This window comes from Trichechus manatus, unplaced genomic scaffold (genome assembly GCF_000243295.1).
Source record: "Trichechus manatus latirostris isolate Lorelei unplaced genomic scaffold, TriManLat1.0 scaffold00160, whole genome shotgun sequence".
Classification (NCBI taxonomy): Eukaryota; Metazoa; Chordata; class Mammalia; order Sirenia; family Trichechidae; genus Trichechus; species Trichechus manatus.
Genome location: NW_004444096.1, coordinates 3,644,083 through 3,657,699, shown reverse-complemented (window position 1 = coordinate 3,657,699; position 13,617 = coordinate 3,644,083). Strand labels below are relative to the sequence as shown.

Below are 13,617 nucleotides of genomic sequence, written 5' to 3'. Positions count from 1 at the left end.
CAGAAAAGGCAAGTCGACTCCAGTGGTGACCCCGTGTGTGTCAGAGGAGGACTATTCTCCACAGGGTTTTCAATCGCTGAGTTTTCCGAAGTAGACCACCAGGGCTTTCTTCCAAGGCGCCTCTGGGTGGACTTGAACCTCCAACCTGACGGTTAGCAACCGAGTGCCTTAATCATTTGTGCTACCCAGGGACTCCATTTTCTAGAAGGGAAGATCAGTTAAACGGGAGATTGTGCAAACCTCCCACCCACCCCAGAACTATACCTTCCTGTGGTCATAACCGCCCTGCTTCTGTATCTCTGGGGACAAAGCAATACGAGAAGGCAATAGGCTAACGGTCGGAAAACTAGTCCATCATTAAAACAGAACCCTGAGACGCCTGGGGCAGTGAGAGGAAAGTCAGGGGACAGCGAGGGCAGGCCAAGTGACCCTACTGCCCAGGGTGACCTCTCCGCCTTTCTGGACAAAGCAGGCTGAACAGCCCACGACTCAACACTTGTCAGCTGACAGCTGCTCACATCTGCACATAAGAAGAAAAGCCTTAGGACAGCATGTGACAGATACCCCGCTGCACCTCATCAGTGCCCTGGGCTCCCAGAATGCTGGCTGTGGAACAGATCGCAGTCCCCGAGAGACGACACTGGCCCTTTGAGTGTGACATGTCTTTGTTGTGAGCCCTGCACGGCATGGTGCTGTGTGTACCTGGCTCTCCCACCAAAGGCCAACATACCCCAGTCACTGTGATGCAAAAATGTCTCCGCAGCTTTCCAAAGCCCCACAGGACAGTACTGCTCTGGACTGAGAATCACTGGTCCCAGAACAAAGACGTCAAGCAGGAAGTCTGTCTCCTAGGCACCTGCACCCCAGGTTATGCCAGTGGCAGACATCACTAGCCCATTGCTGCATTCTTTTGATTAAGCCTACACTCCAACTCCAAGCCACTTCAAGCCGAATGCCCTGGCAGGTAGTATCCGTCATAGGCAGTGCTTGAAATGCAACTTGAGAGTCCGCTCTGATTGTCTCATAGCTTATGAAATGAGCAGTTACTGAACTAGAGGACTCCCACCCGTCTGTCGCTTTGGCCTACTCTGGTGGCTTCGTGTTGCTGTGATGCTGGAAGCTATGCCACCGGGATTCCACGTACCAGCAGGCTCACTGGCGGTACAGCCTCCAGCATCGTAAACAACCCACAAGCCACCACAGAAGGACCAACGGGCAGACAGGTGGTGGTTACGGAAACTAGCACTTCGTGTTGTTTTTAACGCTTCTGATCCTAGCTGTTCATGGCGTTAGTCATGAAAAGAGAAGCCAGGGTGAGAAAGGGGGACAGACGACGCTTCAGACTGGAAGAAACAACTTCTGCTTTCTAGAATTTGCCTTGTGGTCAGCCTTTCCAAGCTATTGTTAAAGTCATGCTTTGTTTTGATCGTATTTATAGATTTTAAACACTTTGGCTCCAATTAAATTGAGTTTCTCCGTCTGTCACAAAGAGTCTAAAAAATTGGAGCGGGTCTTCCATTGCACACCTGGTCCACACACCTATCAAGGTAGGAACCCCCTACAGCACCTGAGTCCTTGAAAACATGGACGCATGGCCTCTCCTTCAACAGTTAATGAGGTGAGCTTAGCAGATCACGGTGTGGTCCATTTCATTTCTAGGTACCATGAATCGTGACAATTTTCCTTCTCATATTAAGTCTCAGGTACCTCCTTGTAATTCTGCACGTTATTCTTGCCTTTGGCTTCGGGCAATACAGATAAGCCTACATTTCAGTTGACAGTCTTCTAAGTACTTGAAGGTTGCCCAATGTCCCATCAGACTACGTCCAGGCAGATCCTCCTGCCACAGATGAGGATGTGCTCCAGTTTGCCAGCGGACCTTTCAAACTGGACTGAGTTTCCATTAACAGAGCATGTTTTCTGGTCTAACTTCTTTTGGACTTGATATCATTGTCTTTTTCTTTCCAAGTAGAAAAAAGTCTGATCTCCTACCAAACCTGTTTCTTCTAAAGGAAGGGTGTACAAAGCTCATTCGGGATGAAGACATTTTTTTGAGCGGGTACTAAATGATCATTTCTGGTGCTTGTGTTATACTTGGTGGAAACCAAGATCAGGTAATTTTTGTGACGTCATCGGTTCACCAGCAAAACCAGGGGAAGTTGGTTATCACAAGTGTTTTAACGCACGTGCACCTTCACCAGTGAAAATACTAATTTTCAAAACATCTGTGGGCACCTACCTGTCCGAATCCACCAGATGTCAGCTAACAATAACCACACAAACCTGGGAGAGAGGAGCTCCTGGGGCGGCAAAAATGGTTAACGTGGTGGGCTGCTAACCAAAAGGCTGGAGGTTTCAGTCTGCTCAGAGGTGCTCGGAAGAAAGGCCTGGTGATCTACTTCTGAAAAATCAGTCATTGAAAACCCTATGGGGTACAGTTCTACTCCGACACACACGAGGTTGCCATGAGTTGGAATCGACTTGGTGGCAACTGTTTTTTGTTTTTTTTTTCACTTAGCAAAGATGGTTGAGACAGGGTCTGCACTGGTGTATGTAGCCCAGTCAGGGGCTACAGGATATTAAGTGTCAATGCCACAAACCTGAGAAACATCGAGTGGCACGGAAAGCAGACCCCAGGGTGTGTGGGAGTGAGTAGATGGCGAGAAGTGAGGGCTATGGGCAGCACTGCCTGCTCTTTGGAGGAGTGTAAGGGAGGGAGGAGCAATGAGGTAAAGCTGATTCTAGCTTCCCTCTCACCCTTCCCACCAAGCCCCCAGTGACAGCTGCAGGATGTCTAGAACTGAACGGAAAGAGCAAGTAGAAAGAGGAGAACTACAAATTCAAGACGAGCAGCAATTTAACTGGGGCTAACTCTTGGATGAGGTGGGGAGGGACACAGACGGAGTACAAGCTGGGGTTTAATGCGAGAGTTTTCCTGAAAGAAAATCAGATAACACAATACTTATATGCCCCGGACGCTGGTTAACGATTTTAAAAAGCCTTACCTTTAGGAAGTGCAGCTAAAAACTTAGCATCGATTCCTCTTTTGCCGTTAGTAAATTGTTCTTTATCTTCGAGTGAAAACTCTTTCTGAAAGCTAAAATTTATTAAATTAATAAAAAAATCTAAAGTCAATTTAAATCAAGATATACAGTAGTAAGTGAAAAATACAGACCGTAAACATTTATCCACGCTAGGGTTAAAACAACAACGAAAACAGGTTGCCACTGAGTCAAATCCAGCTCACGGCAAACCCACGAGTGTCAGAGTCACACCGTGCTCCTTAGGGTTTTCAATGGCTGATGGTTCCGAAGGAAAATGCCAGGCCTTTCTTCTGAGGCACCTCTGGGCGGACTCGAACCTCCAAACTTTCAGTTAGCAGCTGAGCATGTTAACCATTCGCACCACGCAGGGACTCTGGTGCTACTGTTGTTGTTGTTGCTGGGTGCTGTCGAGTCAATTCCAACTCAGAGCAACCCCACGTGACAGAGAAGAACTGTCCCATGGGGTTTTCTTGGCTGTAACCTTTACGGAAGCAGATCACCAGGTCTACGGTTACCCATAGCTAAACATATTCTTGTATATCACAAGTAAAATGTTTTATCTGGGGGAGTTAGTTGGCAATTAAAAAAATTTCTATTTCTGTTCATGTTATGATATTATGGTGCAATTAAAAAATTAAATCAGGATTTAAAAAATTAAATCAGGAGGCCTGGCATAGGGTGGTGAACACATGCAACCAGGAATCCGCCTCTCCGTTCAGACTGACAATCCACTGTCGGCCCACCAATCGCTGTGGCGGCTGAGATTAATCACCTGACCTCTCGGTGACACAATTTCTTCATCAGGAAAACCAGCAGCTTGCCTAGGCGAGCTACATGTTTCCCTCCGGTGTTAAAATTATATTAAAGTCACAAGTACCTTCAACCACCCACTAAATCAGAGGATGGTAAATAGGCCTGAAAGGCTCATGAAAAATGACCTGCAATAAAACAGGAAACAAAAGGCAAGAATAATAAAAGAATTGAACACTTCATATTTACTTGTTCCTTATACTAAGCCTATCCCAAGTACTATCTTAATGATATTGTTAATCATTTACCACACACCACTGAACAGTTTCTACCTCACAGCGTTCTTGTGAAGATAATTAAGATGTTGTTGTTGTTAGGTGCCGTCAAGTCGGTTGCGACTCATAGCAACCCCACATACAACAGTACAAAACGCTGCCCAGTCCTGTGCCATCTTCAAAATTGTTGCTTCGTTTGAGCTTATTGCCGCAGCTACTGTGTCAATCCATTTAGTTGAGGGTCTTCCTCTTTTTCGCTGACGCTCTACTTTACCAAGCATGACGTCCTTCTCCAGGGACTGGTCCCTCCTGATAAAATGTCCAAAGTACATGAGATGTAGTCTCACCATCCTTGCTTCTAAGGAGCATTCTGGCTGTACTTCTTCTGAATCAGATTTGTTTGTTCTTCTGGCAGTCCATGGTATACTCAATATTCTTCACCAACACCGTAATTCAAATGTAGCAATTCTTCTTGGGTCTTCCTTATTCATCGTCCAGCTTTCACACGCATATGAGGTGATTGAAAATTCCATGGCTTGGGTCAGGCGCACCTTAGTCCTCAAAGTGCCATCTTTGCTTTTTAACACTTCAAAGAAGTCTTTTGCAACAGATTTGCCCAATGCAGTAAAACCAAAACCAAACCCGACTCGACCTTATAGGACAGAGTACAACTGCCCCATAGGGTTTCCAAGGAGCAGCTGGTGGATTCAAACTGCTGACCTTTTGTTTAGCAGCCATAGCTCTTAACCACTACACCACCAGGGCTCCCATTACAGTAGATCATTTGATTTCTTGCCTGCTGCTTCCATGGGTGTTGATTGTGGATCCAGGTAAAATGAAATCCTTGACAACTTCAATATTTCCTCCGTTTATCATGATGCTGCCTATTGGTCCAGTTGTGAGGATTTTTGGTTTCTTTATGTTGAGGTGTAATCCATAGGAAGGCTGTAGTCTTTGATCTTCATCAGTAAGTGCTTCAAGTCCTCTTCACTTTCAGCAAGCAAGGCTGTGTCATCTGCATAACACAGGTTGTTTGTGAGTCTTCTTCCAATCCTGATGCCCCATTCTTCCTCATATAGTCCAGCCTCTCTGATTACTTGCTCAGTATACAGACTGAATAAGTATGATGAAATGATACAACCCTGATGCACACCTCTTCTGACTTCAAACCACACAGTATCCCTTTGCTCTGTTTGAATGACTGCCTCTTGATCTATGAACGGGTCCTGCATGAGCACAATTAAGTGTTCTGGAGTTCCCATTCTTTGCAATGTTATCCATAATTTGTATGATCCACACAGTTGAATAGCTTTGTGTAGTCAATAAAACACACGTAAACATCTTTCTGGTATTCTCAGCAATGACATCCCTGGTTTCATGTCCCCTTCTGAATCCACTGTGAACTTCTTGCAGTTCCCTGTCGATGTACTGCTGCAACTGCTTTTGAATGATCTTCAGCAAAATTTTACTGCATGTGATATTAACGATATTGTTAAATAACTTCCGCATTCCGTTGGATTGTCTTTCTTTGGAATAGGCATGGATATGAATCTCTTCCAGTCCGTTAGTCGGGTAGCTGTCTTCCAAATTTCTTGGTATAGACGAGTGAGCACTTCCAGTGTTACATCCATTTGTTGGAACATCTCAACTGGTACTCCGTCAATTCCTGGAGGCTTGTTTTTCGCCAATGTCTTCAGTGCAGCTTGGACCTCTTCCTTCAGTACCGTCAGTTCCTGATCATATGCTACCTCCTGAATAATTAGTACTTATAAACTACTTCATAAACCACTAAGAGTCTTCCCCTTAGTTAGACACTCTGGTGAACTTTTGCAAAGTGCGGTTTACAAGTTATTGTCCCAACACCGCCTAGCTCCATATGAAATCACTTTCTTAAGAGAAGGTAAAAAGATCGTCAGCACCAGTATAAAGTATATAGCCTTTTCACGGTTGGTTGGAAATCAGTGCAAAACCAAACTCTACTAGAAAACTTCTCATGGTTCTAAACATGGCTTACTATAAATGTGGTTCCCTCTACCTGAACTCACCCCTTCCTAGCCTCCTTCCACCCTGCTAAGTCTTGTTCCCAGTCTGGGCCTCAGTTCCATTGCCATTTTCTCAGGTAAGAGGTCTCTGACCTGTGGCCTATCTCAACCAGCACCCTAATCTACAGTGTGTATTTCTGCAATTTTCTTTCAGGCTATCCTGTTCTTTTGCTATTTGTAGCACATACGACAAATGTCATTATACAGGTTTTTTGAATGATTTTTTTTTTAAATTTCTGTCTGTCTGACTGGAGGTTTATGAGGGTGGGGATCATGTCTGTTTGGTTCATTACTGTATTCCCAGTATCTAACACAGTGCCTGGTATCAATAAATATGTACTGAATGAATTCATGAATAAATTCCTACTACAAAATGCTTCCACAGATACTGAAATCCGCCCTATTTTATGTGTTGTATATGTTATACACTATATTTATGATGTTGTTGTAGTCTGCCGGCAATTCGACTCATAGCGACCTGATGTGACGGACGGAGTAGAACAGCCTCATAGTTTTCTAAGCTATAATCTTTACGGAAGCAGATCGCCAGGTCCTTTTCTCGTGGAGCCGCCGGGTAGGTTCCAACCGCCAACCTCTTGGTTAGCAGCCAAGGGTGTAACAGTTGTGCCATCAGGGCCCCTCATCTGTATGATAGGAAGGGGTAAATATCATTACAAAGATTGAGAATAATTAGAAGGGCCTATGGAGCCCTGGTGGCGCAGTGGTTAAGTGCTCAGCTGCTAACCTAAAGGTTGGTGGTTTGAACCCACCAGACACACGGAGGGAGAAAGATGTGGCAGTCTGCTTCCGTAAAGATTACAGGCTAGGAAACCCTATGGGGCAGTTCTACTCTGTCCTAGAGGGTTGCTGTGGGTCAGAACCGATCTGACGGTGTAGGTTTGGTTTGGTTCTAAGGCCAAACATTCAATAACATCAGTTACAAACAAACATTCAATAACATCAATTACAAACGTTCAATAACATCAGTTACAAACGTTCAATAACATCAGTTACAAACGTTCAATAACATCAGTTACAAACATTCGTGCTTTCTTTCTTGCTTTTTTTTTTCATCTTCACAAGATAGTACAGTATTGGGAGTGCCTGTCCCCACAATGTTGCAAATATGCACGTTTGTATAGTATGAAAAACCTACAGCTTTAAGGGAAAATTTTCTTACTGCAGCCCACACGGCTGCCTCTGCATCTGGTTCTTATCTCCTTACTTCTCTCCCCTATTCACACTAACAACTGATCACTTCTCCAAACACGACAGAAAAGGTTATGAGGAAACAATAAGCGCAGAAAAGAAGGACAAGGAGGCTGGCTTAGAAAGCGTGACTCTGGTTCCCAAGTACCACAAAAGCTGTGACTAACGCAAGGTCCCTCCAGTCAACATGAGAAATGAGGCTTTAAAAAAAAATCACGTTTCTTGCCTGGACTTTCTATCCACGGGCGGGGCTCTCCAGCAGTAAAAATACAGGCAAGATGTGCTAGTAAAGAATCCTGGACCATTCATGAATGAGCAACTCCTTCTGATTGTCCAATTGTCAACAGAACACGTTATGAGTATCCAAAAGAGGCCTTCTGCTCCCTTCTTCTTCACATTTCTGAGTAAGAGGTATCAGAACAGCGTGACCGGTGGAGACCGTTGGTAACTCACACTATTCGTAACTCCAAAGCACTGAGCTCCGGGTGCTGGATCCTGCTCTTCCTCCTCATACATCATTTCCTTGGTGACAAGGGGTCAGCAGGTAGCCCCATCTTGTGGGGACAACTTCCACAGCCTTTGCTGTGTTACTACAGCTAACCCCGAAGTTATGAGCCTGTATTCCAGTATGAAACCATCTCTCCATACATAACTAAAGTGAGAATTACTTACTTTAAAGACTGAGTTTTGCCAATTATAATTTTAAAACTTTCTAATCTTAAGAAGAACCTTTTATCTTTTTTTTTTTAATCCAACTATTCTCATCTCCTCTGAAACAACAGTCACTCTTTGTGACTAGTTTTTTCATACCCCTGCCTCCCTTCCTTGGGCTCCAATAATCTAGGAAGAGACTGAGATCTGCTTCCATGATAATTTTTTTTTTTTTTTAAGTGTCCCATTAACCTACTTAAATGCTCAGCAGTAGCAACAAGGAGAAATTTTATTAAAGTGTGAGCAGGATATTCTGCTGTTACTACCTCCCATCTCTTAAAAAAGGTGCATATACTATGTCATGGATTGAATTGTGTCCCCCCAAAAATGTGTGTAGCAACTTGGCTGGGTCATGATTCCCAGTGTTGAATAATTGTGTAATCTGTTGTGATTTCCTTATGTGTTGTAAACTCTGTCACTATGATGAGATTATATGTGATCGCCTTATGTGTTGTAAATTCTATCACTGTGATGAGGTTATACAGATGAGGTTTGACAAGATTAGTGTCTTAATGCAATCTCTTTTGAGATATAAAAGAGAGAAGCGAGCAGAGACACATAGGAACCTCATACCACCAAGAAAGCAGTGCTGGGAGCAGAGCACATCCTTTGGACCTGAGGTTCCTGTGCTGAGATGCTCCCAGACCAAGGGAAGACTGATGACATGGGCTTTCCTCCAGAGCTGACACACAAAGCATTCCCCTAGAGCTGATGCCCTGAATTTGGACTTGTAGCCTATTGGACTGTAAGAGAATAAACTTCTCCTGGTTAAAACCATCCACTTGTGGTATGTCTGTTAGAGCAGCACCAGATGACTAAGACATACTGCTACGGTATCCGCTCTGTGTAGGGCTCTCTTACCATCCGGTCACTCTTGAAGTTTAAACGACAAGATGTAGAAGAAGAAAACCCGTTACCTGACATTTTCACCTCTTAGCTGGTGTCCGGTTGACCAGATTTCTCTTAGGAATGCAGATTCTAGTATGTCCAGCCCATTTCACACTCAATGCACCAGAAGAAGTGGACTATGGCTGCTTACAGAAACATTAGAAGTTTGAGTCCACCCAAAGGCACCTCGGAAGAAAAGCTTAGGGATCTACTTCCAATAAATCAGCCACTGAAAACCCTATGGAGCACAGTTCTACTCTGACACACAGGGGTCAGCATGAACTGGAATTGGCTCAATGGCAACTGATTTTATATAAAATACCCATGATTTTAGAATAGCTGTGTCCCTCTGAGTCTCTGTCCGCTGAAGCGTCTGACCTCCCCATTTCGTGCTTTTCCTGTCCTTGAATAAACAACACCTTCCTGTCTCCTTTTGCTTTCCTTCCTCTCTCTTAGTCACTCATTCGCTCTATTACGGTGAAATCAACCTGCTGGGGACATACTAGAAATGAGCCTTGGATTCTATTAAACATATGGCAAATATGAGAAATCTGGGAGCTCTGTCAAGCACTAGAAAAGGCAGATTTCATGAGTCTGATGACCCTGGATCAGTACTGTTCTAATTAACCCTTACCGGAAGTAGATGAAGTACATCAAGTCTTTATCCTATCCACGGTGCTCACAATCACCTTGGCCATTCCCAAATGCAGGGCCAGGCTTAGCCTCATGAGGATAGTGGTTAGACCACGTTTACGCTAATTCCATTGAAATGCAAACCCTTGTTTAGGAAAGAAGCCATTGTCACAATACATTAGGAACAAGAGCATCTGAGTGGAATGAGGGATATACCAGTGCTTAGGGTCTTCTGACATAACGAAGTGCAGGTTGAGATCCAGGCCTGAGTAGGGGCTCCACTTGAAAATCTCAAACGTGCTTATGGATAGTGATCTAATAAGAAGCTCCTGAGATACAGCTCTCTTGCTTGGCACTGGTTTGAATTTTTACATTGTCTTAGATCAACAATGAACCACGAAAGTTGAGTACATTAGGTAAATCAAAGTAACATCCATAATATTCTGCAGCTAAAGGAACCGGAAGTGCAGAAGGGTTAAAGAAAGAAGAGATGCTAAGACCAGGTATCAAAAACTCACATGGACAGATGGATGGATGGATGATGGGTGGATGGATGGATGGATGATGGATGGATGGATGGATGGATGGATGGATGGATGGATGGATGGATGGACAGATGAGGGGAGGGAAATAAGGAAGGATGGACAGAAGGAAGGAAGGAACGAAGGGAGGGAGGGAAGAAGGGAGGAAGGACGGGAGGGAGGAAGGAAGGAAGGAAGGAAGGAAAAACATGGCAAAACCCCTTCTAAAAAAAAAAAAAAATCAAAAAGTCCCTTACTTGATGGACAGGTTCCAAAAGGACAGCCCATGCTTAAAGGCAGGTGTGAGAAAGAAAAGATAATAGCCCTTTATAAGTCAGTAATTATAAGAGACACCAACATCCTGTTCTCCAAATAGTTCCCATAAACATCCTTAAATACAAAAGGGAAGTCTGCCGGCTGAGGGTTAAATCAGCTTTGCTTCATGTATGTTAACAAATCAAACTCTGGGGAGAAAACACATTGCCAAACATTGAAACTCATGAATTAGGAATTTAAGATAATAATCTTAAGAGCTATTACAAAGCTGCAAAACTTCAGATTGCTTGAGCAAAGGCTATTTTACCTTGGAACTTTTCTTGGAGGTGGGAATCCAATGACGCTTAAGTTTTTCTTGTTGAAATCTAAGGGAAGAGAAATAATGTGACATTGGAATAACTACACACTAAGTACAATAAATACAGAAACAAATAAAAGCTCCAGTGGGAAAAAACAACTCTTCGAAGTTCCTTTTGACATATAATTTAACGGAAACTGTTATGAAGACAAGAAATATGAATACAAAAACGACACCTTCTAAGAATCAAATTTCACATAGTCAAGTTTTCGTTTTTTCCTCCTGAAAAGGAGCCAACATACTGCATGGAATAAGAAAAAAAAAAAAAAAAATCTGACATAGTTCAATGCTATCATCTAAACTCGTTATGGTAACAAGAATAATTCAAAGCAGTTAAAGACTGGATCATCTATCTACAGACTCTGGAAGAAAAATGTAGCAAATAATTAAGTAATTTTGGGCAAGGTAATAGAAATGTTGAAAATAATCCCTGCCTGAGACCTCTGAGGTGCTTTTAAAGAGTAAAGGCGATGGGGAGTGGAGAACAGGGGATGCTTTAGGGGTGCCTTTATTGTTTTCACTAACATCTAAACAACAACAACGCATCAAATTAGCCACTTATTCGTTTGTTTTTGAAGAAGAGATATATATTATGTAAGGACAGTTGGCGACAATTCCATACAGGAAAACACACATCCCGAGTGAAGGGATCAATCAAAACCAGGCGCAGGCAAAAGTCACAACCAGCCTAATGGGAAGTAATCTGTTCCACAGCCCTTGGCACGTAACCATTTGCCTACCAAGAAAACCACAAGTAGACCACTCACAGAAACTTCTTCCCCTAAGGAAGTCCCTTTCACTATTTAATATTTGAGGGCGGTGGCCGGAGGAAAACAGAGGCACACAATACATCAGACACTGACACCTCCTTCTCCATCAAATTACATCCTGAGTTCTGGTATTTGGAAATTCTAGCTACTACAGAAATGCGATAAAATGAAAGCTGCAATGCCAATTAAACATCCAGGCTTTTCTCCTAATTATACAACCTCCTTGTTACGCATTTAAAAAAAGGGAACTCACAGTTCAAAAAGCTATCAAGTGTTGTAGAATAAAATTCCTGAATTTAAGGTCTGAATTGTTCAAATCACTTCCAAATAGTGCCTTTCTGCGAGAAAACACTTACGACATGTACGGGGCTGAATTGCAAACAGGACATCCGAAATAACCTCAGCACTTCATCTCTGTTTAGTCGGGAACTGAATGTGCGATACCACTTCAGGAGTTACACTGAAAAAAGCAGATATTTTCCTTTGTGCTCAAGAGGAAGCCACTAAAGACTATTTTGTTCCAAACTGTCTCCCAGGAAGATTTCATAAAAAGACGGAACACCACCGTCTGCTGGAAATAATTCACTATACACAGCATCTACTGGAGAAAAACATTTTAGCTAGAGTACAGCATATGCAGAACTTGATCCAAAGTTTGGGCATTCGGACTTAACTTGCCATTTTTCCTACATGAAGGTTTGAGTGGTTTAGCAGTATCTTTAACTTACAACAGAAAAAAAACAAAAACAAAAAAAAGAAACTCACATTTTTAACACTCGAAAGATAATCTACTTTAAAAAACTAATTAGCTATTTAAAGTGTCCTTTGAGAAAACAATAGAACTTTCTGGACACAGGGAAATACAAGGTAAAATGCAGGAGCCAAGGTATTCATTATGTTTCGAAGTAAACACACAAGCGCATCTTCTGTCTCTGGCCTTACCTTGTTTCTCAGGGAACTTGAAAGCTCCCAAACAGCTGGAAATCCCTGGGCTTCTGAACATGGCTGCACGCAGAAATGTTCAGCAGCAGAGCCTGCCTACAGCTCAGCCTCCACCAGCCAGGGTCTAAGGCCCGTCTAGGCAAAGCTGGGCTGAGATGGTTCACCGTGCCGGCAGGGCTGAGCTGTCAGGCACCCGTGTCCTTGAGAACATAGCAAGCGCAGAGCAGAAGACTGCAGGCTGCGACAGCTCAGACCCGTAATCAGATTACAAGCAGAAATTAGGCCTATGGATGCTGGAACGGACAGGATTCCAGCGATTGGCCCTTTATAATAGTACCACCTCAAAGCTACAGCCGAATCGCAGCACATGGTCCAGCTAAGCAGACAATGCTGCAACCTAACCATCGTCGGGGAGTCAAAAACAACTCTTCTCCCTAAAAATAACAAGCAAACAAACACACACAGAAACTCTGGAGGGACGGGGGAGAAGTGAAGCCGCCAACTGTCTGCAGGCGGCTCTAAGCCTGGCTTTGGCTAACACTGTTCAGTGAAGTATTTTACCTACCAGGAAGCCAAAACCCACACTTAAGAGTTAAGATTTATGAACAACATATGCGTGAAACTGTGGGAAAAGAAAAGGCAGCTATCACTAGAAATCCAAACATTTTCATCTGAGACAGAAGCTGCCCTGTGTATTTTTCACGGCGACGTGTATCTGGTGGGCCCATGCAGGGATGCTGCAGTGCCCAGAAAAGCTCGCGGTCATTACAGACTGACAGCTCTATAGCTAACGGGGACATTCAGGAGAACCCATGGAAGCTGTCTCATTTACAAGATAAGGGGAACAGAGGGCTAGAGAAGTCACTTGCTCTTGGGCAGACAAGTTGTTACTGAGAGAACCGTGTGTTTTGGGGAGGTGGGTTCAAGGTCATGATTCACCCCGCTCCACCCAGAGGTCGAGACCATGGTCTGCCCCTCTTTGTATGTTCCCTACTGAACACCGTCCCCGGTACCCAGCAGGCCCTTGGTAAATATTTGCTGAATGACCATACGAAATCATGGAATGATCTTTTCTAAAAGCTGGAGACTGCATTCTAAAATGATGGTATTAATTTTATATTATACTTTCAAACCAGATCGACTTAATTTGATTTCTAAAATACAAACAAACTTAGAAGGAAAATAAAGAATGCTATGC

At 43.5% G+C, this 13,617-nt stretch overlaps 1 protein-coding gene across 3 annotated transcripts in view; it reads right to left on the bottom strand.

Annotated features, from left to right (window-relative positions):
- Window positions 1–13,617, bottom strand: part of SVIL (supervillin) — a 242,596-nt gene that overhangs the window by 115,707 nt on the left and 113,272 nt on the right. For all 3 annotated transcript variants that reach the window (XM_023740604.1, XM_023740601.1, XM_023740603.1), the window contains exon 3: window positions 3,006–3,097. In XM_023740604.1, coding sequence (XP_023596372.1) covers window positions 3,006–3,097 — 92 coding nt within the window. The remainder of the gene's footprint in view (window positions 1–3,005; window positions 3,098–13,617) is intronic.